Raw genomic sequence first — 25,399 nt, forward strand, 5'->3', positions numbered from 1 at the left:
AGGAGATGGCCCAGGAAACCGTCACCTCCTCTGCCAGTGGGCCCGGGACCTGCAGCCTTGGCTGCTGGCCTGAGAAGCTGGCTGGGGGCGTTGTGTCACCACAGGGCCATTTGTTCGAACGTTTCTGACCAAGAGTGCCCACCCACTCCGGAATAACATGAGTTTAGTGGACAGAGCTCGCAGGGGTCTTGCTTGTGGGAAGGAAGGGGTGGAATGCTCAGTTAGGAAGGTGGGCCCCAGACGGCCCTGGCCCTCAGCTTTGAGGCCTTGCACTCGCCCTCCCTGCTGTTTGCCTGGCTGGCGGTGGTGAGGGTTTGAGATGCGGAGCACCATGCAGGCCTGGGGCCCTGTGGATGACTTGGTGGCTCCCTAGGGAGCTGGGTCCTTTCCTGCAGTTTGCCTGGAAGTGTCAGCAGCAGATTGAGCTTCACTAGGTAAACCCCCCCGCCCCCGCCCCGCCTTCCCCCTAGCCCATGGGCGGTGGGAGCCCAGCAGTGAGATGGGGATTCTGGTCAAATGGGCTGTGAGGCGCTGATGTTGTGAGAATGCTAAGTATCCCAGACAAGTGAATGCCACCTACTATCACACAGACAGGCAATTTCATAGTTACATTTTCCTCTTCTACTAATATATAGAAAAATGCAGACTCTAGGCTTAAAACATTGTTTTTAATAAAACAAAAGCAGTTCATCGTGAGTACAAGGTTAAGCAGTGCCGAACGTAACTTGCATGTTTATTGTTTTTTTCTAAGATAGTCGCTCAAGCCTTGCGTACTTGTCTGCCTCAGCCACAGCCTGGACAGATGGCCCCGTGGGGACCTCTGAGCTCAAGGGCAATTCTCCTTGGGGCAGGGTCACAGGCTCTTGAGGTCCCCCATGACCACGTGGGCTGCATTGCGACCAGCGGCTCCCATGACCCCTCCTCCTGGAAGGGAATCTCCCATGAGCCAAAGCTGCACTCACCCCATCCCAGCCACCAGGGAGCAGGGCCAGAGCTCAGGGGAGCAGCGGCCAAGCGGAGTGGGGATGCTGGAGAGCTCTGGCGTGGGCCTCAGGACCACCTTGACCCCTGATGACGACAGGCTCTGGGCCCCCCTGCAGGTTTCCTGCCTCGGAGCTCTGGGAGTGGCCGGGCCCTCGGTCTAAGCCAGTGCCTCTTTGGGTCCGAGAGCCCATGTGCCCGATGGGAGACCCTCAGCACGTGACACTGACACAAGACGGAGGGCCTTCCCGGGTGCTGAGCCCGGGGGCCCAGGTAAGAGTCACCATGACCTGCGGCCTCAGGGGGGGTCCGTCACGCTTGGGATAGGGGAGGGGAGGGGAGTTTTTAAACGGAGAAGCTAACTTACCGATCCTTCTGGTCTGAAGGAAGGAGGGGGTTTAGGGGACATGGGTGCCTCGCAGTCCCACACTGGAATGTGGGGAGATGCCTCGGAGGCATACCCCAAACCTCCCAAGGAGGGTGCGAGCCACCTAGCCTGTGCCTGTGGCCCGCCGGGCAGAGGGCACGCAGTGGGGGACGGTTGTTCCTGTGGGGGTCCCGGCCCCTCCCTGTTTACCCTGTCCCCGTCCGCATGCCGCTGATGTCCCGCCAGCCCTCACCACACGCACAGGGAGGTGGACGAGGCTCACTCACCGGGGTGGGCCCCGCTCCCGCAGAGGTACAGGCCCGGGAGGGGGCCGCGGTAGCCAGCGTACAGGGGCGTGGGGCGGGCGAAGTAGAGCTGGTCCAGGGTCATGGCGCTGTGGAATATGTTCTGCGGGGCGGGGCCACGGGGTTACACAGGAGGGCTCCCCCTCCGAGTGCTCTGCTGGTTCATACAGAGGGAGAGGAAAGGGCACATCCCGGTGCTGGGGGAAGCTTTCCAGAGTTTGTGTTTTTTTTTTTCAGGAAGAAAGAAGGTGGGAGCATCTTCAGAGTGTGAGGAAACGGGGGGAATTGAAAGGGAGATTCTGTGTTTTGCTATGGACTGTGAAGCCCGCTCTGTTTGTAGTGAGAGGAATTGGGCTGTTTTGGCTGCTGGCACGTGTTTCTGGAGCCAGGACACCGTCTGAGCCTGGGCCTGGGCATCCAAGCTGCAGCGGAAGCACAGTGAGTGCAGACGAGGGGCAGGGGGACTGAGCTGGGCTCTGTTTCCATGGCCTGGAAGGCGGGGGTAAGGGAGGGGTGGGGAGGTCCGGGCACCAACGTCTGCAGGGAATCACCACAGGGTGTCCTTCCAGCCTGTCCCTTATCCCTCAAGTCTGCTCTTGCCCCTGCCTCAGTGGAGACACCCCTTTGCTCTCCTCGGCTTCCAGGCTGGACCCCCTCATGTCCTTTCCACCACTTCATGCCTTCCACACCCACCCATTCCTTCCCTCTGCCTGGAATCCTTTATCCAATAAAATCTAACATGAGCCCCATATGTGACTTTTATTTTCTAGCCACGTGAAAATTTAAAAAGGGATGGTGAGGTTAATGCTAATATGGGTTTCCTTTAACCCAGTAGCCCCAGAACATTGCATTTCACTGTGGGATCAATATCGCCATGATGGATGAGACATTTCACACTTGCCCCACACTGAGTCTTTGCCCCTGGTGTGCCTTTCACACAAGCAGCGCGTCCCATTTGGGCCCAGACACAGTGCCGTGGGCAGCAGCTACAGGCAGCCGGTGCCGCTAGGTTGGAACCGGCCTCCCTGCCTCAGCCTCAGGGAGGCTTGGTGCCCTGACCGGGAGCCTGAGGGCCGGCAGCCTAGAGGAGGGGCGCTCCCTCGGAAGCAGCTCCAATGGACAGGCCCACATGGACGTCCAGGCGGAGGGCCCAGTCCTGGTGAGCTTGCCCTCCTGCCTGAATCTCCCAGCTCCGCCTGCTCCCTGCATCGACCTGGCCCCTCCCTGTCCCCTTTCCGCCATGGGCTCTGCCCCTGCCCTCCCTTTGGTGAAGGCTGTGTGGAGGGCACGCCAGGGAGGGGGGTACAGAGAGAAGAATGTGATGAGGGACCCCCTCCCACCCCCAGACTTATTCTTACCCCTCCAGGAAGCCCGATGATCCTCTCCAAGTCCGGCGGAGTGAGGATGTCTCTGCCCAGCACGGAGCCCCTGAAGCCGGGGGCGTAGGCCTCGATGCAGTCGAACACTGGGCCAGGCAGCGGAAGACGGGTGGCGGTGGGAGGAGGCGTTATGGGTCACGATTTGGCAAGTTTACTGTAACTCACTAAACTGCACACTGCAAATGTACCTCAATAAGCCACAGACAGATAAAACAGTCCTCAGGCAAAGAAATAATTCCGTGCAAAGGCCTATGGATCTCAGGCTAGTCCCACCTTCTTACCTCACCCCTCAACACAGTTACTTCCTCCTCCTCGACTGTGCAAAGCTTTCTTTACCTCGTTGCTTTGCTCAAGCTCTTTCTTTTGCTTGGAATGTCATCTGCTACCTGGCTAACTCCTATTCATCCTGTAAAGCCCCACCCAAAAGGCCCCTCCTTTGGGAAGCTCTCCCAGTCCCTCTGCCTCAGGCTTCCTCCTTTGGTTTACACAGGACCTTGTCCTGTGAGATTGGTTTCCTTGTCACTCAACCCACTGGACCGTGAGCCACTGGAGGGCAGGAGCTGTCTCTTTTACTTTCTCAGCCCAGTGCCTGACCCTAGGCATTCACTGTGTAGACCACATGTGTCAAACACTAGGCCCGCGGGCCAAATCTGTCCCGCCAGGCCTTGCAATGTGGCCTGCACCGCGCTGTCATCACTGCACTCCGCTGCGTTTCCATCACAATGACAGTTTATGACTGTTCAGTAAACCATTCGGCCCGCGATTTAGGCTGGATTTTAGATTTTGGCCCCTTCTCTGATTGAGTTCAACACCCCTAGTGTAGACTTAGGGTTCCTTGGATAATTCTCAGGGGACAGATCCTGCAGGTGGGGGACTCAGAGGAGAGGGGCCCTCAGAACACACAGCCACTGCTGACAAGATGTCTTGTCCAGCAGACCTCCTTACCTCTGTCTGCATATGCGTTTCTCTCCTGCTCATCCCACGCTTTGCCTCCGGCCAGGGTGTAGGGCGTGTACTGCGTGAAGAGGGAGAGCACGTGGCAGCCGGGGGGAGCCAGCGTGGGGTCCAGTGCGGAAGGGATGCAGAGCTCAATCATAGGCCTGTGGCAGGAGGGGTGGTCAGAGCCAAAGAAGCAGGTGCCCCAGGGAAGGGGCTGAGGCCGCTGGGCTGACAGGCGACAAAATGAAGGCAGGGGCCAGGACGACGCCCAGGCCGGGAGGATCGTCTCTGTGAGGCCGAGGTGGCTGTTCACCCCATAGGGCAGTGGCCACCAGGAGAGTCCAGATTACTCCTGAGGAGCTCAGCTCCAGCCTCAGGCTGCACCCCGTGGCCTGCAGGCCGTGCCCCCCAAGGTCTCTGTTCCCACCAGCCCCAGCCCCAAACGCGTGGCCTGGCCCTGCCTCCGTCCACCACACAGCCTGGAGGACAAAGGGTCTCACATACCCCAGGTCCCGACAAACAACACGAATGAGCGACGGGGCCAGGCTAAGCAGCAGGTGCCGGAGCAGCCAGATTTCAACCTCTCACCCTGCCTGGTCCCCTGTCCCGGGCAGGCCAAGCAAGACAGAGCTCCTGGCACCAGAAGCACAGAAACCGGGCCTCCTCCTCCCTGGATTACAATACCTGTCCCACCTGCAGCACAGGATTCTGCTGGCCTCCAGGTATCGCCAACCTTAAGGCCATCGAACGCCCTTCTCCCTCATCCCTTCCCTGCAGTGCTCCCTCTGGGCTTGCATAGCTACTGGGCCTCTCCAAAGGGACTTGTCCAAACCCAACGCCTGGATCCCCTAGACCTGCTCCCCCTGCACACCTTCGACCCCTCCCGACACAGGAAACACCGTCTCCTGGGGCTTCTCTTTCTCGTTCCTACCCCACTTCCTGCCCAACAGCAAATCCTGGCAGCGTTATCTTCAAATACCCAGAATGCGGCCCCTTCTCGTCACCTCCACCGCCCCACCTGGTCCACGCCTCCATCCCTTCTCCTTGGGTTCTCCACCGCAGCTGACACCCCTTTTCTCCGCTCAGCGGCCACAGCAGCCCTTCCAAAGTGCAAGTGAGGCTCTGCCCACACGTCCCCAGAGACGACACTCCCGCATTTCCTCAGGTTCTTCCCAAGCCCCACGGCGATGGACACAGCCCAGCAGGATGTAGCAGCTGCTGCTCAGGCCCCACCTGCTGCCCTTCACTCCCAGGTTCTCTCTCCAGTCACTGCCTCATTCCCGTGCCTCCCGCACAGCAGCACCTCTTGCCCCAGGCCGTTGCCCCTGACTCTCCCTCTGTCTGGATGTTCTTCCGCAGACACCCCCAGACCTCCTTCCGGTCTCTGCTCAAGTGCAAAGCTATTAGCGAAGCCTCTTCTGACCCTCCAATGAAGGCTAGCAACAACTCCCTCCCTGGCCTGTTTTTCTTCCTATCACAGTGCACTGTCTCGTCTCCTTTAAAAAAAATATCAGTGAGCTGAGGGCAGAGGCCTTGTTCACTCTGCCTGTTGGTTGCACCCTAGTCCCTGAACTAAGCCTGTAACAGAGTAGGGGCCCCACATGCTTATGAGTGGGTTAGGGGACTTTGCCCTCTGCCCTTGTCTCAGGACCCACAGCCTCTTTAGCTCGTGCTGTTAATGTTTATGTGTCCGTCCGATGATAGACTTAGTGTCTGCCTCATGCCCCTACCCTACCCCGGATCCCTTCACCCTGTGCCTGCACAGAGCCCAGTACAGAACCGGTTTTCAACAAGTTTTGGTGGACATGGACAGCATAGAACAATGCTTGCTCCTGAACATCCCTGCCTATTCCTAGGATGGAGATACAGCTGTGGTGTGGTGCGCGGTGGGAAATGCTTTTCCAAGTTTTGCATGAAGGCAGCTTATCCTCATCTCTAATAAAGAGGGAATATGCAAATTGATGGTCGCAGCATAACAAAATGGCTGCGCCCATAGCGGAGGCCAAGTTCCTGAATAAGCATTAACAAGCAATCACCAGGGCCTTGAGGCTGCACTACCTGCCTGGTGGGGCTTGACAGGGGACCTCAAGCTGCACCCATCTCGTAGGGGACCTCAGGCCATGTCCCTTACCTGGCAGAGCTTGATGGGAGACCTCAGGCTGAGCCCCCCGCCCTGGCACCAGCCAAAGGATCTGAGGCTGTGCCCCATGTTATGTGGGGCATGACTGGGGACCTCAGGTCATGCTCCTCACCTGCAGGGCTTGACAGGGAACCTCAGGCCGTGCCCCACACCTGGCAGGGCTTGATGGGGGTGGGGTCAGCTGGGTCTGGGTCTCATGTGATTTTGAGGTGCACATGGGTGGGTGCTGACTTGATTCTGGTTCCTGTGGCATGCCCCAGACTCTGACAGGAGGAAGATTTTCATATACATTTTACTAATTTTCTTTCATCTCTGACACTTCTATAATAGAAAAAGGGCAATAGCAATATTAAAATATTTCCTCTAATTAATTCCCCTTTGATGTGCACAGAGTTCATGCACCGGGTCACTAGTCAGAGATAAGAGAGGATATAGAGTCGGTGAGTGTGTGCCCCTGGGCAGGCTGCTGAATTGGATAAATGCCTTTTCTCTCCCGCATTTTCTCCAGTTCTTCCCAAATGCCAGCACTGTTCTCTTTGCTCCTTCTGCTAATCCGTGCTACTTGGCTGGACCTGCCAGACTCTGTATCCCTTACCTGCCCCAGCCCATATTTCCTGCCTGGGATGCATTTCCTAGCCCTGGAATCTAAGTGTGGATTCAGGCAGGTCCGACCTCGTTGTGAATATTTAACACCAGGAGGAAGAGACAACCCTTGCTTTGTCTGGACAGTCCCCATACCTCCTTAGGACCATGGCTGAGAATACGCCAGGATGCAAAGCCCAGGGACAGCTCACCTGTGGGAGGGCCGGCCATCCATGGCCTCCTCAAAGGCCTGGTGGAGCAGATGGGTGTCCTCACAGTTCAGGTGGATGGAGCACTGGTGATGGGGCAGCGGCTGGCCCCCGGGAGCATTGGGGGCCGCCAGGAAGTTTGGCAGCCGGTCGACAGCCACTGAGGAACCAAACGAAGGAAGAAGAGGTCAGGGCCCCAAGGCCTGTGTCCTCTGCCCCCCAGATCCTCCTTCCCTCCCCATCACCCTGCTCACTCGTGTTAGACTGGGAAGAGAAAGTATGAGAGGGTGTTTCCCCTTCAATCAGGGGGCAGGCTGGAGGTCGGGGATAGAAATGAGGAGGTCAGTGTCCCCCAGACCTGGACGTTTCTCACCCCTACTGTGTCAGAGGGACGGACTGCAGTGGGGTTTGCCTCTTACCGTTGATCTTGGTGACAGGCGACTGGATGTCCAGCTGAGAGATTCTCTGAGTGAACTCTTCTGGAAGCCATTCCTGCAAGCAGAAGTGTCCATAAAAGGCCTGGCCCCAGAGTGGTGGCCTTGGTCCTTTGCTCAGACCGGTCTCTTGACCTCTACATCCGGAAATTCTCTCTGTCCTCAGAGCTCAGCCAGACCCCCTCCTCCGGGAAGCCCTCCGCTCCTGCTTGGCACCAACCACGTCTCCCTCTGTGGCCTGCCAGCAGTCCTGGCTGTAAAGGGCCACAATGACTCCTGCTTTCCATACAGCCAGTGGTCTGCAGGCCTCTTTCTCCCCTCGCCTGGAGCTCTTGGGAGCCTTGATGCTCTCAGAAGTGCCCTAACAAGAGGCTTTTCAACTGATGTTTGTTGGGTTTGGTAGCGGAATCACTCAGAAACAGAGGTGCTTGTCTCAGGAACAGTCCCAAGAATGGCTGGGAGCTCCATGCTCATCTCATCTATGTTAGGGACGGGGAAGGTGTGGTCAGCTGCAAAAATTGTTCCAAATCCTCCTGCCTCTCTATGCACACCTCTTTGTAATGTCCTCCCATTTCAATACTGGGGTTGACCTTGAACAAGGCCAGTGTAGGTGGGATGCAAACCTGGAAAGGACTGCCTGGTTGCGTTTGCTTGCTTTTGCCTTCTGCCAGATGCCGAGAATATGCTAGAGCTGTGCTCGGCAAACTGCGGCGGTTTGCCGCTCTGTTGACTAATGAGTTTGCCGACCACTGACCTAGACTCTTGAATTCAATAATTATAGGCTGTTTTTGTTCCTTGTGATTAAGCCCCTATTCCAGTGATCGGCAAACTTATTAGTCAACAGAGCGGCAAACCGAGGCGCGCGAGCCACATGTGGCTCAAGAGCCACAGTTTGCCAACCACTGTAGAGGCTAAAGGACACGTGGAACAGAGCTATCTCCTCCCCCCCCCCCCCCCCCCCACACACACACAGCCAAGGTCATTTGGGCAGAAACTGTCCTGCACCAGCCATGCCTCCTGACCCCCTGGCTGGCATGTGAGCAAGCCCAGCCTGGGTCAGCAGGGCTCAGAGCTGATGACAGATGTACGAGGAGCCCAACTCAGCTGAGCTTAGCCAAGATCAACAGAATGCCCGAGCTCTCTGTGCTCGGTCAGTAGTTCTTTCCCATGCCCAGGAGTCCTCTGGCTGTCTGTGATGCAGCGTTCATATGGAGATAGAAAATCCACATGGGCAGCGGAATGGGGCTGGTTAGAAGGGAGGAACCAGATATCAGGGCAGTTGTATAAATAATTCTGGGTCCCAGCTCTGGCTCTGGGTCCCAGCTCTGTCCTTGGCCACCTGCATGGCCCAGGGCACCTCGCCTCTCTGGACCTCTCTCCTCACCCGTGAGGCTCCTGCCTATTTGTCTGTCTGCTGGGTGAGGAAGGTCTGGCTTCCCCAAAGATGGACAGACATGGCACTTGAATTTCCTACCCCCATTCGGTTCCAGCTCCCCCGATCACCCATTTTCAGCTCCTGTCTTGGCAGAGATCTTTAAAAGTTTTTTGTTTGTTTGTTTGTTTTTTATTCATTTCTGAGAGGTGAAAGATGAGGGAGAGGGAGATAGAAACATCAATGATGAGAGAGAAATCATTGATTGGCTGCCTCCTGCTTACCCCCCTCTCCCCCAACTGGGGAATCGATCCCACAACCTTGAGCATGTGCCCTGACTGTTCATAGGTCAACTGTGCCCTCCTGGTTCATAGGTCAACCTTCCACCACTGAGCCACACCGGCCGGGCTGGGCAGGGATGAGCCTCCCCCAGGCTCACCTGTGGCGTCAGCTTCAGGAAGGTGGTCCGCGGCGCGGCGTTGGACAGCACCACTCTGCTCCTCACCTCCGAGCCGTCCTGCAGCACCACGCCTCGCACACGCCCTCCGCTGTCCACCTGCACCTTCGCCACTGTCTGCACCCACACAGCGAGGCCCAGGAGCCCCCGGGGCGGGGGGACGAACCAGGTTAGAGCCTGAAGGATTTCCACTGTCTCTGCTGCTCCTAGGCTGTCACGGCCTCCACACCCCAAATCCACCTGCCGGGCCCGGCAGCTCCTCGGTGAAACACAGCCCGTCCCTCCACAGCCCGCGCCCCCCTATCCCCCCCAAAGGCTCAGCCCCGGTGTGGGCAGAGGCAGTGAACTTGACGGGGAGGCAGACGACCTGGGACCCGGGGGACAGTGGCTCAGCTACTAATGGGCTATATAACCGAGCTCCTGACTCCAAGCCCCGCCCTGTCCATTGGTAAAATGAGGGAACTTGGGAGCCTGAGATTTTGGAAGGACCCTCACCAATCATCAGAGGATGTGATAGAGGGGCCACTCACCTTCTCAGTGAAGATACTCGCTCCGTGCGCAGTGGCTGAGCTGGCGATGGCATCGGAGAGGGCACCCATGCCGCCCTCGACGTAGCCCCAGGCCCCCTTCACCCCCTCCAGGCCCCCCATCACGTGATGCAGCAGCACATACCTGAGGGCAGATCATCAGGCTCAGTGGCCAGAAGAGGGATTTAACCTCCTCAGAGTTCAAGGTGCAAGTATTCCACCCTGCCTTGTACCTCCAGCCTCTCTCTCCCCCATCCAGCCCTGCCCCACTAGCCTTCCAAGGAGCTTAGGCTCTTGGAAGAGTCCTTCACTTCCCCATCCCGTATTCTCTCCCCAAACAAATGGATCTGGTGCAGCTTTGGTGCCAGCAATGCGGCGACGCCCAGACCCGCAGCTCCGGCTCTGTCCTGCGCTCCAGTCCATCTGTCTAGCTGCCCACTGATATCCCCATGTGGATGGTTTCTGGGCTGGCGTCTAACACCCAATCTTTGCCCCCATCCACCAATCTCCTTCCCCGTTCCCCACCCCAATGGACGGCATCTCCAGTTTCCAAAAGAAACCTGGGTGCAGTCTCACCTCCTAATCTCTCCCGCCCTCCATCCAATCACGTGCTGTCACCCCCGCCTCTGAAGAGCTTTCCCGCCCCGGCTCCCTGCAGCTCCTTCCCTGGTCCAGGCCTCTCTCCTCTCCTCCGTAGTAAACACTGCAGTAGGCCTTCCTCATTGGACCGCCTTCTCCCACCCTTTCTCCCTGCAGACCTTTCTCCTCGCAGAACCTGGGGTCCAATCTCACAACCCAGCCAGGCCCCTGGCCCTTCTCTCCTGCCCGGCCTTCTCTGTCTCCTTGTCAGTCATGGCCAGAGTCTGAAAAGGGCCCCAGGGATCCTGCCTGATCTCGCGACTCATCCCTTCCCATGCCCCCCTCACCGCACACACTCCCACCAACTGACCCTCTGGCAGTCCCTTGAATAGACCACATGGCTTCTCAACTCCCAGCCTTTGCACAAGGAACACAGCTGCCTAGAGCCCCTCCCTCCCTCATCTTCTGCGTCACTAGCGCCCCCTGTCCTTAGGGGCTCAGAGGGACAGCCGCTCGCACCTCGGCGTCCGCTGTCATCCCCTGCTGTGTGTCTAACTTGCCCACAGGATTTCAGCTCCACTTACTACTGCTGCCCTAGCACCTCACCCCGACAAGTGCTCCATCAATATTTATGGAAAGAATTAATGAAGAAACAAATTACTTAGAGGCACATTTTACAATCTGGGCAGCAGCTAAGCCTCCTGGAGACCCACAGGAGGAACAGAATAGGAAAAGGCTAGGAAGCCCCCACTGGAAGATCCAAATGGACTGTTTGGTCATGGAGCTTGGGCAAGGTGTGGCAACTGCTGCCAGCCCCCCTTCCCACAGCCCTGGGGAGGTGGGGGCTGGCTTAGTGTGTTCGGAAAACCACCCCCAAGGGGCGCTCCCTCCCTCGAGAGCTTCTAGCTGCATCCTCTGTGCTTTGGACTTGGCCCAACACCTGGCAGCATCCTCTCTCCCAATACACTCACCCCTCCCTTCCGGCTCCTGCAGGGGCTCACTGAGGCCTCCCACAGCTCAGGGCTCCAGTGTGTGAGACTGCCCCCTCTTGGAGCAGGCTGTCAGCACACCCTGCTCACAAAGGGAAGGCAGCTTCCCACCCTTACCCAGGCGACTGTGTGAAAACATGTCCCAGAGGAACAATGAGTGGGAGAGGGAGGGGCAGTAGGATTTCCTGGGCGGGAAGACACAGGAAGAGGAGTGAGGGAGAGAAGAGGGGAAGGAGTGGGGAGAAGACACATCTATGTGAGAGAGCACAGTGGCAGGTGGGTGAGAGGCTTTTCTTACGGAAGAACAGAGTAGCAGCTAAGAAGGACTTTTGGGGGTCAAACAACTTGGGCTGCAAATCAGCCGTGCCACTTAGTAGCTGGGTGACTGTGGGCACAATAGGTGCCTTCTCTGAACCACGGCTCCCAGACGTTAGCGTTAGGGTCAGGTGGATCGTGTGTGGAGGGCGTGGCTTCCTGCCTGGCTCGCAGGGTGAGCTCAGTCAGTGACTCTTATTATCACTCGTTTGCGGGAATTGCTCCACTCCTACTGCCCCCTCACCTCCCACACTCACCCACTCCCCGGAGTGTGGGGACTTGTCATGGCTCCAATCACAGAATCCGTTGCTAGAGTAGCTTTTAGAGGCTCGGACTCAAACCACTGATCCAGCACCTAGGACAGTAACACAGCAAGGAGAAGAGCTTAGGGCCATGCGGGAGAGAGGGGGGTGGGGGGGGGGGGAGAGGGAGGCCCTGCCTAAAGCTGGGAGCCTCTCACCTTGGTACTTGGAGCTGTGAGGACCTGGTAATACTGGGGCAGCTTGGTCCCCAGGATGCAGCCTGAAAGAGAAGACCCATAAAGCATAAACAGACAGGCAAGAAGGAAGGCTCTGATCTGCAATCTCTCTGCACCTGATTCTGACTCATCTACAAGATTTGCTTGCTCAATGGAATGCTTTAAGTTGTGATGCAAACCGTGGCTTGGAACTGTCCTGAACATTGGGGCTTGCCCTCTGAGCTTCTGCCATTAATTCAAGAAGGCCTCCACTCGCCTGCAGCTCCCAAGAGGACAGGCGCCTGGAGCACAGCTGCCCCAGCTGACCTGCCCCAGCCACGAACATGTGTGAGGCAAGACTAGATCAGCGGAGCCCAGTTGGGGTCAACTAGACTTGTGGTCAGCAAACTGCGGCTCGCGAGCCACATGCAGCTCTTTGAGTATGGCTCTTCCACAGAATACCACGGCCTGGGCGAGTCTATTTTGAAGAAGTGGCATTATAAGAAGTTTAAAAAAATTTGGCTCTCAAAAGAAATTCAATTGTTGTACTGTTGATATTTGGTTCAGTTGAGTTTGCCGGCCACTGAGCTAGACCATGCAGATTTGTGAGAAATTAACTTTTATGTGCCACTGGAGTTTTACAGTTTTATGGAGCAACTAGAGGCCCGGTGCATAAATTCGTGCACGGGTGACTGGCAATCGTGCTGATCAGGGCCATCTTGCCCAGTCCCAATTGGGGCTGTTTGGGGCTGGTGGCCAGGGAGGGACCACAGGAGGGACTGTAGAAGGGCTTCAGGGAATGTCTGGCCCCATCTTGCCCAATCCTGATCGGCTGGACCCCAGCAGCAAACTAACCTACTGGTTGGAGCATCTGCCCTCTGGTGATCAGTGCATATCATAGCAACGAGTTGGTCAACCACTTAGTCAAGACACTTAGCATATTAAGCTTTTATATATATAGATTTTGTGATCATAGCTAACTGTTTCAGTATTTTTCTAGAATACAGAAGCTAAACTGGTCTTTATAACCTGGAGGAGTCGAAAAGAATAGCATTGCTTAACCAAACTTCCTTTCTCATAGCCATGGCAGACATCCCTTATCCATCACAGAAGGTTTTTCTTGCTAAGCCCCAATCTAGCAGCCTCTTCACACTCTCGTGGCCCCGCACAGAGTTCCGTCAGCTTCACACGGTGCCAGCGACAGCATCTCACCTCACGCCTGTAAGACGTGCCTCTGCATTTCAACCTTGGGGTTTCTCTGGCCCCCGAGACAGGACGCCCACAAATGGCCACTTGACACCCATGAATGCACAACCCTATGCAGGAGTTAAAACACCTTGGGGCAACCTTTGATCATTGGGAAGTAGAACCTAACGGAGAAAGGTTTCTCATTTTCCTCTTGGGACTGGCCCTCGCATGCATTTCCTAAGGCTCCTAGGGGGTCCTCTGAGGTCCCAGCAGCTGTTACCTGCGTGGTGGCCCACACAGCAGCACACCGGCATGGACTCTTTCCATCTCTCTCTGCCCTTCCCTGGATCACCCTTCAAAACTAACTCCTCGCACATAAGCTTTTGTGTGGGCTCTGGTTTTAGGCTCACCAGGCACGGCCTCCTCCCCGAGCTGCCGGCAGCCCATAGGGATGGCAGTTGGCAGGCTGCCGTGGAGGCCCCGCCTACGTCTGATCACAGAGACAGTGGGCTCGGCTCCGAGAAGGCCCCTCACCTGCCCGATGCAGCTGGGACTCACCTGCCCGCAGCAGGGGTGCCAGGGTGGAGAGCGCCCTGAGCCTCTGCAGGAGGCTGCCCCGCCAGAAGGCCTCCGCGTCCACGGGGGCTGCGTCCAGCAGGAGGTCGATGGCTGATGCCAAGCGATTCATGAAGGCCTCGTATTTGGGATAAGCCTGGAACAGAACCCCCAGTCAAGGCCCTGTTGCTTAGCAGGGGACATGGTCCCAAGCTCTGCCCTCCATGCTGCCCCCACGTGGCCGCTGCCCTCAGCGGAGCCTCTGGTTCCTCTGGCCTGGTGCCCAGCCATCTCACTGTGGCTGTGCTGTCGCTCCCTGTCCCTGGTCTGTGCTGAGGTCGACACCAGGGGAGGTCAGAGCGGGCCTGGGCAGCGGGAGAGCCATGGGGTGGTGGCAGGAACAGGGGTTAAGCTGGCCAGTAGTCAGCCACAGAAGCCTGGCAAGTACCCAGGATGTGGTCTCCGTGCTAAACCAAGGGCCACTGAGCAGTTTCTTCTTTCTCTGCCATCTGCCCGTGCATTGCTGAGGGGAAGTAAGATGGTTTTCCCAGCTCTGCAGCATGCCCACTGCTCCTTCCTGCTCTGCAAACCTACCATGGCCTCCCATCACAGCAGGAACAGGTCTGCTCCCTTCACCCCAGGAGCCCCAATCCACTTTTACCCCAGAATCCACTTCGACACCCACCCTCCTCCCCTGGGTAGGCGACAGGAGCTGGGTGGCTGCCTGTGCCCTGGAGGCCTTATCTTCCTTTCCAGCCCAGAGCTTTTAACGTTTGGGTCATCTAGACTCACGGATATACCCATGGAATTTGATAATTGCTACATAAAGTTCTGTCTGGAAGCACATTGGGGAGCTCCACAGCTTTTCTGCAGGAGGCCGTTAGTATAAGGTGACCAGACGTCCCGCTTTTGGCGGGACAGCCCCGATTTTTAACAACTTGTCCTGCGTTGCCAGGGGACGCGAGACAAATTGTTAAAAATCGGGACTGTCCCGCCAAAAGCGGGACATCTAGTTACCTTACGTTAGTGTGACCATCCACAAAGACGAAGCCAGAATCCAGGCTCCTGCCTCCCCACGGGGGACGAGCCCTGCCTCCTGCTCCTGTGGTTGGCAGCCCTCCTGGCCACAGCCCCTGTCCCACAGGCCTGGGCCCTGGCCGTGTCCTAAATGCTCCCTCGTGCATCCGAGGGGGCAGGGTGTGGAGAACAGGGTGGAGGCACCAAAGGATCACTCTGAAAGCAAAGCAGAGCTCCCCAGGCGACTCTGACTGCCAGCCAGGCTTGGAAATGGCGGGCTGAAGAGATGTTACCTGGTGATAGACGAGCCTCACAAAAAAGCAACACACTTCGGTTACATTCACCGAGGTTCCCCTTATAAAAATGTCTGCACCAGGATCTGAGTTAATGCCATGCCTTCAGCTTATAGCTAGGCTTAGGACAAAAAAAAATAGCCATTTAAGGAATCTTCTTATATCTGCAAACCAATCACACCAGGCCCATCATATTCAACAACTCGTTAGACAAAGCTACCCAACGAATCCCTTATAATGCCACCCAAAGCCAGGAAAACCGAGCATTCGCCGTCAGATGCGGTGCATCAGCTCAGCAGACCCTCACACCATTGTGGACAAGCTCTCGCCTTGGGCTGTCGGGGGATTGGCGCCAAATCGAATGAATATTTATTACAACCTTCTAGTCCTAAACTCCCGATCCAGTTCATTCTATCTTTAATCGTCTCTGATCCGCCCTTGATTCTTCGTCCGGCCTCCCTGTGCTTTAATATTGATAACCACTGAGAGCTCTGTCTGAGAGCAGCGGAGACAGAAAGCACACAGTGCAAGCACATGCCAGCGCCCCCTCTGACAGTCATAGGCAGAGGCTGTCGGAACAGTGGCCACACAGGTTTGAGGGGCCCCAGTGTCCACTGGTCTCAGCCACGGACCTTCCCCTCTTCTCTTGGCAGTGCCCAAGATCGAAGGTGAGCTGGGAGGTGGGGTGGCCTGTCCGAGCCCCCTGGCCCTCGGACATGTGCCCCAGGACAAGTCCAGCCAGGCCCGTTTCCTTTCCAGAGCCGCCTGCAGGAGAGAGGGAGAGAGAGAGCAGTCGCCGGTCACTTTCCCTACCTGGGCATCCTTCTGTGAGAACTGGGCGATCTGCCTCTGGTTTTCCGCCAGGTCTGAGCCCATCAGGAGGGACCTGGGCGCCTTGCCCCCCGTGCCTTCTTCCAGCATGGGGGTGAAGGAGTGGGGGTCTCGGAGATAGACTCTCAGCCCATGTTTCTGCAGGACACAGGCAGAACAAGCAACTGCTGAGGGATTTGTGGCCTCTGCCCTTGACCTTCGCTGGTTGTGTTTATGACCATAGAGATACCTGCATGCAGGTTCCCATGGTCCTGATTCCTAGTTTTTAGTGTGAGAGTATAAAAGCCCCAGTGCCCAGGCACTCCTGTGGCAGACCATGTCACAACACGCCACAACACAACACGCCAGGCCACACCACACCACTCCATGCCAAGATGCACCATGCCACTCCACACCACATCACACCAGGGCACACAAAGCCACACCACTCCATGTCACACCCCCTCCTATCACACCATGCTACCCTGTGCCAGAGACCGTACTAGGGTTTGCAATGGTTAGCTTACATCAACTCTCCACCATCTTCATTGCACAAACGCAATAACTGAGGCTTGGGGAAGTTAAGTAACCTGCCCAAGGTCACATTGGAAAGTGGATCAGGTTTCATAACCACATCTCTGACTCAGAAGCCCCGGCTCACGCTCCGCACTAGTCTACAGCTGCCCCCGCTCCTGAGATAAATAATTAAAACTTGGAAAGACACAATAAAAAAACAATTATGTGAAAATCCATACTTACAAGGTAGATAAATTATTCACATCAAAAATTTTTATTTACTGTGCAGACTCATTTACTCCAGGGTCACCTTAAGTGGAAGCTCCCTTGATGCATTTAAAATACGATTTGACTTACAAATATTTGAAGAGCACACGGAACCTTTCAGGAGCACATTTTATTTTACTTTATTAATAAAGCTATTAATCATGTGAAAAACTCTGTTCTGTGACGCCCCGTTTTCAGAAGCTTGATTTCTCACAGGAGGGTCTCCCCACCCCGCGCCCACCACAGCTGCCTCTGCTCACGCACAGCTGGTGCGGCCGCACGTGCCACCGGCTCTAGGCTGGTACTGCGGGCTGAAGACCAGAGCCTTTCCTGTCCTTGGCGACATTTCACCCAGTCCTGGCTGATGACACCCCCCTTCTCCCTCTCCCTCTCTCCCTCTCTCCCTCTCTCCCTCTCTCCCTCTCTCCCTCTCTTCCTCTCTCCCTTCCCCTCCCCCTCCCCCCCCCCCCCCCCTCTCTCTCTCTCTCTCTCGGCTCAATAATTTCTTTAGTGCATTTCTGTAGTTATCTAGTTCGGAGAACGCCTCTACATGAACCAGCTCAAGCAGCTGAAGAGCTGTGAACAGGGGCTCAGCGACTTATCAATTTCAAACTTTCAATTTAGAGCAAAATCGGCGCTAAAGTGCATGGCAGCCTCCTGCACAGGTGGCACCGGGGACCTCTTCTCTGAGGTGACAGGCCCCACGCAGGGAGGGGCTCAGTGGGCCCTGGGCTGTGGTGAGCAGAGTTCATAAAAGAGGCAGCGAGGGGGGAAAGGCATGTGGAGGGGGGTGGGCAGCGCTGGCCCAGCCAGTGACCAAGGTTAACCCAAGAGAGGCAACAGGGGCCCTGAGAAGTCTCAGATGGGCTCCCAACAGGCCTGGGCCCGGAAGAGGTGAAAGTCCCTCGGCTTCCTACTCTGCTGCCAAGGCAGGACCTCCCGCCAGGCAGGCACCCTCCTCAGACAGCTCTGCAGACTCAGGGCTCAAGGGTTCAGGCAGTTCCCCGAGGGCCAGACAAGTCAGGGCTGGGGGCCGGGCTGGGCCGCCCCCCTTACCCCCCCGCCCTGCATGGGGTGAATCAGTGCTGCCTGAGGAACACGGTCCTGCTGACAGAGCTCCTCCGTTAACTAAGTCTGATGTTTGTGTGGAAGTTCCCAGTTGGTAAGACACTGGGTGGACTAGACCCGTGGTGGGCAAACTGCAGCTCATGAGCCACATGGGGCTCTTTGGCCTCTTGAGTGTGGCTCTTCCACAAAATACCACGGCCTGGGCGAGTCTATTTTGAAGAAATGGCATTAGAAGAAGTTTAAGTTGAAAAAAAAAAAAATTTGGCTCTCAAAAGAAATTGCAATCGCTGTGCTGTTGCTATTGGGCTCTGTTGACTGAGTTTGCCGACCACTGGGCTAGACCAAACCATCAGCAGGAATGTACCAGGGTGACCGTGCATAGATAAGCCCTAGATTGGAAGCGAGACCTCAGGTGCAGGGAATCCCCGTGTGGGGAGCCTCACCCAGGAGGGGAGATGGAACTGACACCTTTACCTCCCCCTCCACCCCCTCCCACAACACCGGACGCAGCGGGAGCCCTACCTTCAGCTCCAGGTCGGTGTAGATCTGGGGTCTCAGCAGGCTGAGGAGGTAGGACGCTCGGGAGAACTTAAACCCTGAAACCCAATCCGATGAAGACGGTCACCGGCGGTCACCGGTGTCACCCCGCCGCCGCCCCACTCCGCCTGTCGGGCTCACCTGGGATGATCTCCTCCGTGACAGCTGCGCCCCCGATCACGTGGCGTCTCTCGAAGACGGCCGTGTCCACCCCCATTCTCTGTAGGTAGGCCGCCTGGGGGACACACAGCCCTCCCTTCACCCCTGGCGGCCGCCTGCAGGCTCGGGCCTCACTGCAGGCCAGCCTGCCCCCCGGCTCACTGTTCCCACCTCTGGGAAGCCGTTCCCCTCGCTGCCCCTGGAACTCTCGCTTTCCCGTGTCTTCTAAGACCTGACATGGCTGCTCCCGCCCCTCTGCTTCCTGGCTGCCTCTCACCTTCCCTCCGGGCAGGCCCGGGAGCCTCTGGAATCTCAGGCCCCCGCCCCAGGCAAGCGAGCCTCTTCCCTCTCCCCATCTCCCCCTCTATCCCCCCATTTCCAGAGGCCAGAGTGGCTGGGCTGTGAGCGCTGAGCCTGACCTCCTCTCACTGTGGCTCCTCCTCTCTCCTGCCTGGGCAGCTGCAGCACCAGCCACAGGGCCGCCCTCTCCTCACGTGCGAAACCGGCTGTGATAACAGCACCCGCTTCACCTGCCTCCAGGCCTGTGAGGGGCTCACTGAGCTGGCCGCGGGCTGAGGACGCACCCAGAGAAGGCAGCTCAGGCTGCAGTGCAGCCCATTCGGGGGACAATGGGGGGGGGGGGAGTTATTAACTTTTCTCTGCACTTAGCTGTAAACCAATAAATGTTTGCTGAGTAGAATTAGTCGGCTTGTGAGTCTATGCTGGTCCTCTCACCACCACCCAGGTGACAACAGGGATGGTATAGTTCAGATAGCATAGAACTCAGACTTTTTTAAAAAAAAGTTCACTTGGCAACGACCCTGTGCCAGACACTGGGCTGGGCCAGCTCGTTTGTCACCGCAGCCCCTTGAGGTGGAACTAGAATTCCTCCCTTTTCACAGACGCGGAAACCGAGGCTCCGGGAGGGGCCTCGCTCTCCGCAGGCCCACGGGCTGATGGAGGGAGGGGCTGGGAATTGGACCCAGCTGGCCTGGGCCCAGGGCCCGTGCTCCCCCACATCCGGGTGAGAGAGGAGAGAGAAGCCTGACCTTGGGGAGCCCGCCTGGCCCCGGAGGAGAGCCTGTGTGTCCAGCTGGAAGGACCAGCTCTGACCAGGGACTGGGAGCACAGAGCCTGAGACAGAGTGAGCCCCGCACAATTCTAAGCACAAACACAGGGGCTCTGCCCCCCCCCCCCCCCCCCCGTCCCCTCCAATGCCAAACGCTCCCTTTCTGGGCCGAGGGGCTGCTGCTTGGTCACCAGTTCCCGTCTCCTCCGGCCTCGGCACAGACAGGATTCATGGGGATGGCCCATCTCAGAGTTGTCCAATCGAGAGCACACCCTGCTTCTAGACCCCCACCCCCCTCAAGTCACCCAGCCACAGCGCAGCTCCCCCGAACGCCCGCTCACTGAGCGCCGGGCCCCGGGGGGTGAGGTCTCCTCGCCGCCAGGAGCCACCACCAACTCCACAGACGGCAGGGGCCTCGGCTGGAAACCTCCCGCAAGGAGTCAGCATCTGCGTCCCTTCTCAACACTCTCCGAGGTTGGCGTCTACCCCGAGTCCCCGTGGCTCAGAGCTGAGGGATTGCCTGACCCTCCCCAGGCAGGCAGAACTGGGTGGGAGACAAGCCCAGGTTCATAGGAACACAAAATAAATGTTTAAAATTACTGATCAGTTGAGTTACAGCATGTCCCCCTGTAAGATGTCCAAGTGAAATGGATGTGCTGGGGAAAGTACTGAGACTGAGCACCCATCTCATCGCTCCTGGCACTGCTAAATCCCCTTCGCTGACAGTCTAGAGCGGCCACCGCTTCTGGAAGAGGTCCCGTGTCCGCCTCGGGTCCTGGGCACCCTCTGGCACGGACTCCGGTCTGAGAAGCACGGCCATGGTGACCCTGGCCCGGCTCAGACGGCCCTGGCTTCTCTGCTGTCCCAGGGTGCACCTGGCCCGTGGGGCTGCTGTCCACTCCGGGCGGTGCGTGGCCTGACCCAGCTGAGAGCACAGGCCTCGGCACGCAGGACTGCGCACACTCGGGAGCACAGAGAGGCCCGCCCGGCGCGGTGCCTGGTCCCCAGGCTCCAACACGCCTCACAGGCAATGCCCGTTACACACCCACTTCCCCAGCTTCTCCTCATCTCGCCCCTGGAAGTTCCCTGACTCCTCCAAGGTCAAGGGGAAATCCCCAGCATGGAAGCAGAGGAGAGGAAAGGGTGCCCCTGCCATCCTCCTTAAAACCCCCCCCGCCCAGACGCCCATTCTCCTGCACTGGTCAGCACAGGAGGGCTGGCCTTCCTCTCCTCTCCCGTGGCTCCTGAGAGCACGTGCCTGGGGCCAGGGGAGCGTGGCGGGGGGAGGTACTCACAGCCACCAGCCCGTTGTGACCTGCAATGACACGGGAGGGGAGGAGAGCAGCTCGGTCAGCAGGCAGACAGACACGCTCCCTGGTCCTGTGGTCCCCCATCCCTGCCCCGTGTCCGGGAAGACGCTGGAGAGGGAGCAGAAACCTGGGCTCCCCCTAAACCTGCTCCTGGATGTCAGACCAGCATCCAGCCTGAGCCCGATGCCAGGAGACTCCTGGTCTGTGGGGTCAGAAACCCCGGTTCTCGCCCTGGCTTGGAAGATGCCTTTCGCCCAGCGTGGCCAGGGGCTCCGTGCTGGACCGAGGGGCACGGAGTCCACGCTCACCAGAGAAAGCCATTCCGTGAAGCCTCGTGTCCCGGAGCTTCCTCACGCGGGATGAGGGGCCACTGTCGGGGGAATGTCGCAGGGAGCAGGAGGGAAACGTGCGCGGATGCTGGAGGTCCCTGTCCGGCCCAGGCTCAGCGCTGCCCAGGTTGTGTTGGTTGTGGGACGGGTGCTCTCCTGGCTCCTTCTGCCACGTGTGGCTCACAGCAGTGGCCCAGAAGGCTGTAGGCACATGGCTTTGTGCTTGTCGCCCTCAGTGCTCCCAAAGTACAATCAGCACAGTGCAAAGGCGGGAATTAAACTCTACTGGTCCCATGTGTGCCGCGGCAGCTTCAGGGAGCCTGGGGATCCGTAAATTTACCCGCTTTACCCTTCAAACCGCAGAAACCCTGAACTTGGCTTGGGAGCCCGGGTCCATACCAAGACCCTGGTAGAAGCACTGCCCCAGTTTTGTGAATGCCGACTCCCAGTGCCCTGGCCAGAGTGTATCCAGCAGGCTGGTGGCTGGGCCTGGTACGGGCCTCGCACTCCCAGGTCATTCTGTCGCAGGTGGTCCCGCGGCCGAGCGGCCTCCTCTCTCCTTAGTTTCAGGAGAAGGTGCAGCTGCTGATGGAGAATCCCCGTTGGGCACAGAACAGGCCCCGGCAGCCATTTCCAGGAAGGAGGCAGGCCATAGTCTGGACCGCTGGGCCTGTGTCTGTCCTTGGTGATAAAAGGCCGCTCTGCATCTTTGAAGATGTGAGCTGACTGTCCTCTGAGCACCAACCGGAAACCTCTGTTGACTCAAATAAAATGCTCAACTGATAATTTCACAAACATCCACGAAGAGGGGAGCAGCAGTGACCCACGTGATGGGTTTCTTCACAGCTGAGCTGATTTTAAATTTTCCACACAGAGACTCCCGGAGTCAATGACCTCTAATTGAGCCGACCTCTCACCCGCTCACGAAATCCCTTCTCAAACCTCTCCAACTGGGATCGGTGGGAAGAAATCATCTCACACGCTGGCCTGGCACACCTCCACCTGCAAGCGTCTTCACAGAACAAACATGAACTGACATCAACTCTTAGCATGTGACAAGCAGGTGCTGAGCTGTTAGATAATATTTTACTTTTTACAAATGCTGGTGGATATACTATTTTTACACACTTTTGAAAAATTCTCCCAAGAAAGTTTAAAAAACATTGCTGGATGGGACTCATGAATGGTTGCCACCTGTGTTTGAAAAGCCCTGCTCTGAAATGCATACACCTGCCAGGCCGCTGTCCTGGCTCAGCCTGGCTCCTGCTAGTTCCCGGCCACGGTCCCGAGAGCCAGGGTCCCGGCCACGAGCCTTGTGCTTCCTCATGTGCGAAATGGAGGATGCTGGGAGCCTGGCCGTGTTGCAGAGAAAACAACCAGTGACATATGGAAAGCCTAGCAGGCCCACAGCAAATGGTAGCTATCTGTTCTTTAATTCGTACTGATGGTGAATCTTGGAAAACTAATAAAGGCTTCTGGGCAACTAGGTTCCAGTTCAGTCATCACAGAGAAGCACAGACATACCTCAGGTGACAGAAGTGTGGGATCCGACATCCCAGAACACTCCTCCTGACACCCTTCACCCCAGTCCTGTCTGAGCCGTTCTGTGGCTTCTGGGGACCTCCCCCTGCCTCCTGAAGTGGCCTGAAGCTGCCGGCAGGTTCAGCTGATCCCCACGCCCGACTCCTGGGCTCGCAGGGCTCCACGGAGAAGCTGCTCTGAACAAGGGCCCTTGAACGGGTGGCCGCAGCTGCCTGCACTCCGTGTGCCGGTCAGACACGCGGACCTCCGGAGCCACCTTCAATCCCAGAATCCTAATTGCCAGGCCCAGTGCCCGTCCTGCCTTTTAACCAGCTCCTGGGCCTTCTTAGGCACTCGGAGGCCGCTGACTACATCTTCGAGGGGGCTCCCCGCTCCTGGTGTGGCTTCAGGGATGCAGAGATGGGGCTGAGAGCCAACATCCCTGCCAGGAAACAGCTTGGTGAGCTGTCGTCATGGACGGAGAGAGGCAGAGGCCCTCGCGGAGGCTGAGAGAGCGGGCGCTTCCATTTATTGAGCTGTCTGTCAGTGGGGGCTGGAGCTGGCTGCCCCAGCCCGGGAAGTGTGTGAGTGGTTGTCAAAACAGCCAGTTAAACATTCACTTACATGCACTTACAATGAAAGAAATTAAAGACAAAGGCAATCAGTACTCCATACTGTCACTTCCTGATTATTGTGTATGTCTTAGTATGATCTATGCTCTTGTAGTAATCACCTCTGTGCATCCACACGGGGCCATGCTAGGTAACGGTGGGCCGCTGTGAATCCCACCCAGACTCACATCCAGGGCACCATTTGGTAACTTGTAAAAGGCCATGGCGAGAGCACGTACCCCGAGGACCAGCCGGCATTACATGGCGGGCTCGGTTCATTATTCTGTTGATGGACTTAAGTGATGGAGAAAATGCTAATTACGCAGGTGAAACTCAACAGCGTGTTGTGTTCATAGCTGTAGCTTCGTGAAAAGCACAAAAAATGGAGGAATGCTCTCCCAGTGTCAAAAAGCTTCACTCCATCCAGTCCCATCACTGAAGAAGTAAAGTTTGGACATAAATCTTCGTTGTCTCACTTAGTTCACTTTTGTTCTCTTTAAACTAAATGAAAACATCACACCACATTTTTTTGGAACTATCCTCATTTGTCAAGTGCAACTGTAGGTTGGCTACTGAGTTTGGCGAACATCACAGAAATTCGGTGAGAATCAGTGGGGCACCTGGAACGTAGAGAGCCGTTATTTTTTCTGTGAAAAGTGTGCTCCGTTGCTTTTCTCTCAGCATCGCTACCAAGCTGATGCATGGGTGTGTTTGCACACGTGTTCCCTGGAGGGGTGGCTGTTAAACATTGACGGCACACGGCTGCTCCCAGTACCTACAAACTGACAAAACACGGTGCGGCTTTAAAGCTGAGGGGCGTGTCCTCCTTCCGGTCCTGTGGTCGTCTCGCTGTATAAACGCAGTTGAAAATAATGTCATAAGTTGAAACTCAGGCCCTCTGTGAGTGTGAGTGGCAGGCCTGAGGGAAGGCCGTCTGCCAGGCACCTGGTGGGGATGGGGCTCTGAGCCCCAGACCAGCAGGACCGGTTGTTGCCGATTCCACACCCATGTGTGCTCGGCAGCGGCGCTGTCGCCCTCTGCGGACACGCACAGCACCTCTGAGACTCGTTTTTGTGGTTTCCTAACTCCCCTTCGTGCACCGATCCCGGTTTCCGCTGGGGTTGGGAGGCCTCAGAGGCTGTGGCGACCAGGACTCGGGCCCTTGCAGTGGCTGGACTTCACCCTCTGTCGTTGCAGGGCTTTCTTCCTAGCCCGTAGGTAACGTGTGCTTTTCAGGCGGTGGTGGCCACCGGCAAATCCCTCAGGGGACGGAATGGCCTAGTCCTCCTCCTCGTTGTAGATGGGAAGACCCAAGCCCAGAGGGCAAGAATCTGCCCCAAACCACCCAGCCAATCTACCCCCGAACCAGCCCCAGGACTCGGCGCCTGCTGGCAGATGGTGGCTTCCCCCACAGCCCCTGCTCCCTTTCGCCCCCATCCCTGGCCTGCCTGTGCCCAGAAAACGGGGGAGGCTGGGAGGGGGTCCCTCCAGGCCTGTGAGCGGAGCTGCCCTCCCGCCCTCAGCGCGGGCTCAGCCGCTTTACCTGCTCCTATCACCACCGCATCGTACTCTGGCTTCAGGCGCCCTGCGGCCTCCCAGTGGGCTGGTCTCCGTGGAGGACAGGGACAGGCCCTCAGGGCCCTGCGGAGGCCTCGGCCACTCGCAGCCATGTCTGCTCAGCACTCTCAGTAATCTGCTTGTGGTCAGCTTTTGGTGCCTCCTCAGGGGGTGGGGAGCCAGGAAGAGCAGGGAGAGAGGAGGAGCTGCAGGCCTGTTGTCTCACCTGGCCTGGGGCCAGGACTAAAGGGAAGCTGAGCTGCACGCCCCTCCCCCTCCGAGTCCACCAGGGGCAGCGCTGTGGAGGTGCCTTTACAGCCGGCAGAGCGCCCGCGGCCTCCGGGGAGTACCCTCTGTGCTGGTGATCCTCCAGGCTCCCGTGAACCAGGCTGTGCTGACCAGTCCTGGAGCCCCTCACGTAAGCCCCAGCACTCCCCTTACAGCCCGGGCACTGAGGCTCAGAGGTGGTGTGAGGCCTCTGTGCTGTCCGGCTTCTCAGGCAGGAATGGCCTGTCTGGCAGGTGCTGGGTGGGACATCTAAGGACAGACTCACTCGGGTT

At 57.4% G+C, this 25,399-nt stretch overlaps 1 protein-coding gene across 2 annotated transcripts; it reads right to left on the reverse strand.

Moving 5' to 3' along the window:
• Positions 1-653: 653 nt before the first annotated feature.
• Positions 654-24,979, reverse strand: PYROXD2 (pyridine nucleotide-disulphide oxidoreductase domain 2). 2 transcript variants are annotated; one of them, XM_036438793.2, is made up of 16 exons: positions 24,826-24,978; positions 20,807-20,826; positions 18,425-18,518; positions 18,269-18,342; positions 15,899-16,054; positions 13,779-13,932; positions 12,036-12,097; positions 11,833-11,930; positions 9,696-9,837; positions 9,148-9,282; positions 7,322-7,394; positions 6,906-7,062; positions 3,978-4,132; positions 3,012-3,118; positions 1,636-1,756; positions 655-924 (listed from the first exon to the last, which is right to left on the reverse strand). In XM_036438793.2, exons 1-16 carry the CDS (start codon positions 24,950-24,952, stop codon positions 854-856), a joined length of 1,746 nt encoding a protein of 581 aa, XP_036294686.1. In that variant the 5' UTR covers positions 24,953-24,978; the 3' UTR covers positions 655-853. The 2 variants fall into 2 exon arrangements, with proteins under 2 accessions (XP_045437932.1, XP_036294686.1); XM_045581976.1 differs by lacking the exon at positions 15,899-16,054 and having other exon boundaries at positions 654-924; positions 24,826-24,979.
• Between the last annotated feature and the right edge of the window lie 420 nt (positions 24,980-25,399).

The sequence above is a fragment of the Pipistrellus kuhlii genome, unplaced genomic scaffold (assembly GCF_014108245.1).
Source record: "Pipistrellus kuhlii isolate mPipKuh1 unplaced genomic scaffold, mPipKuh1.p scaffold_m20_p_15, whole genome shotgun sequence".
Lineage (NCBI taxonomy): Eukaryota > Metazoa > Chordata > Mammalia > Chiroptera > Vespertilionidae > Pipistrellus > Pipistrellus kuhlii.

Bases quoted from the DNA above. Each gene is read 5' to 3' on its own strand.
- PYROXD2 (XM_036438793.2), bottom strand. From the start codon at position 24,952: ATGGCTGCGAGTGGCCGAGGCCTCCGCAGGGCCCTGAGGGCCTGTCCC. The intron at 18,343-18,424 runs GTGAGCCCGACA...ATTGGGTTTCAG, and splicing joins CACGGAGGAGATCATCCCAG to GGTTTAAGTTCTCCCGAGCG. The intron at 3,119-3,977 runs GTAAGGAGGTCT...TGCCTGGCCCAG, and splicing joins AAACGCATATGCAGACAGAG to TGTTCGACTGCATCGAGGCC.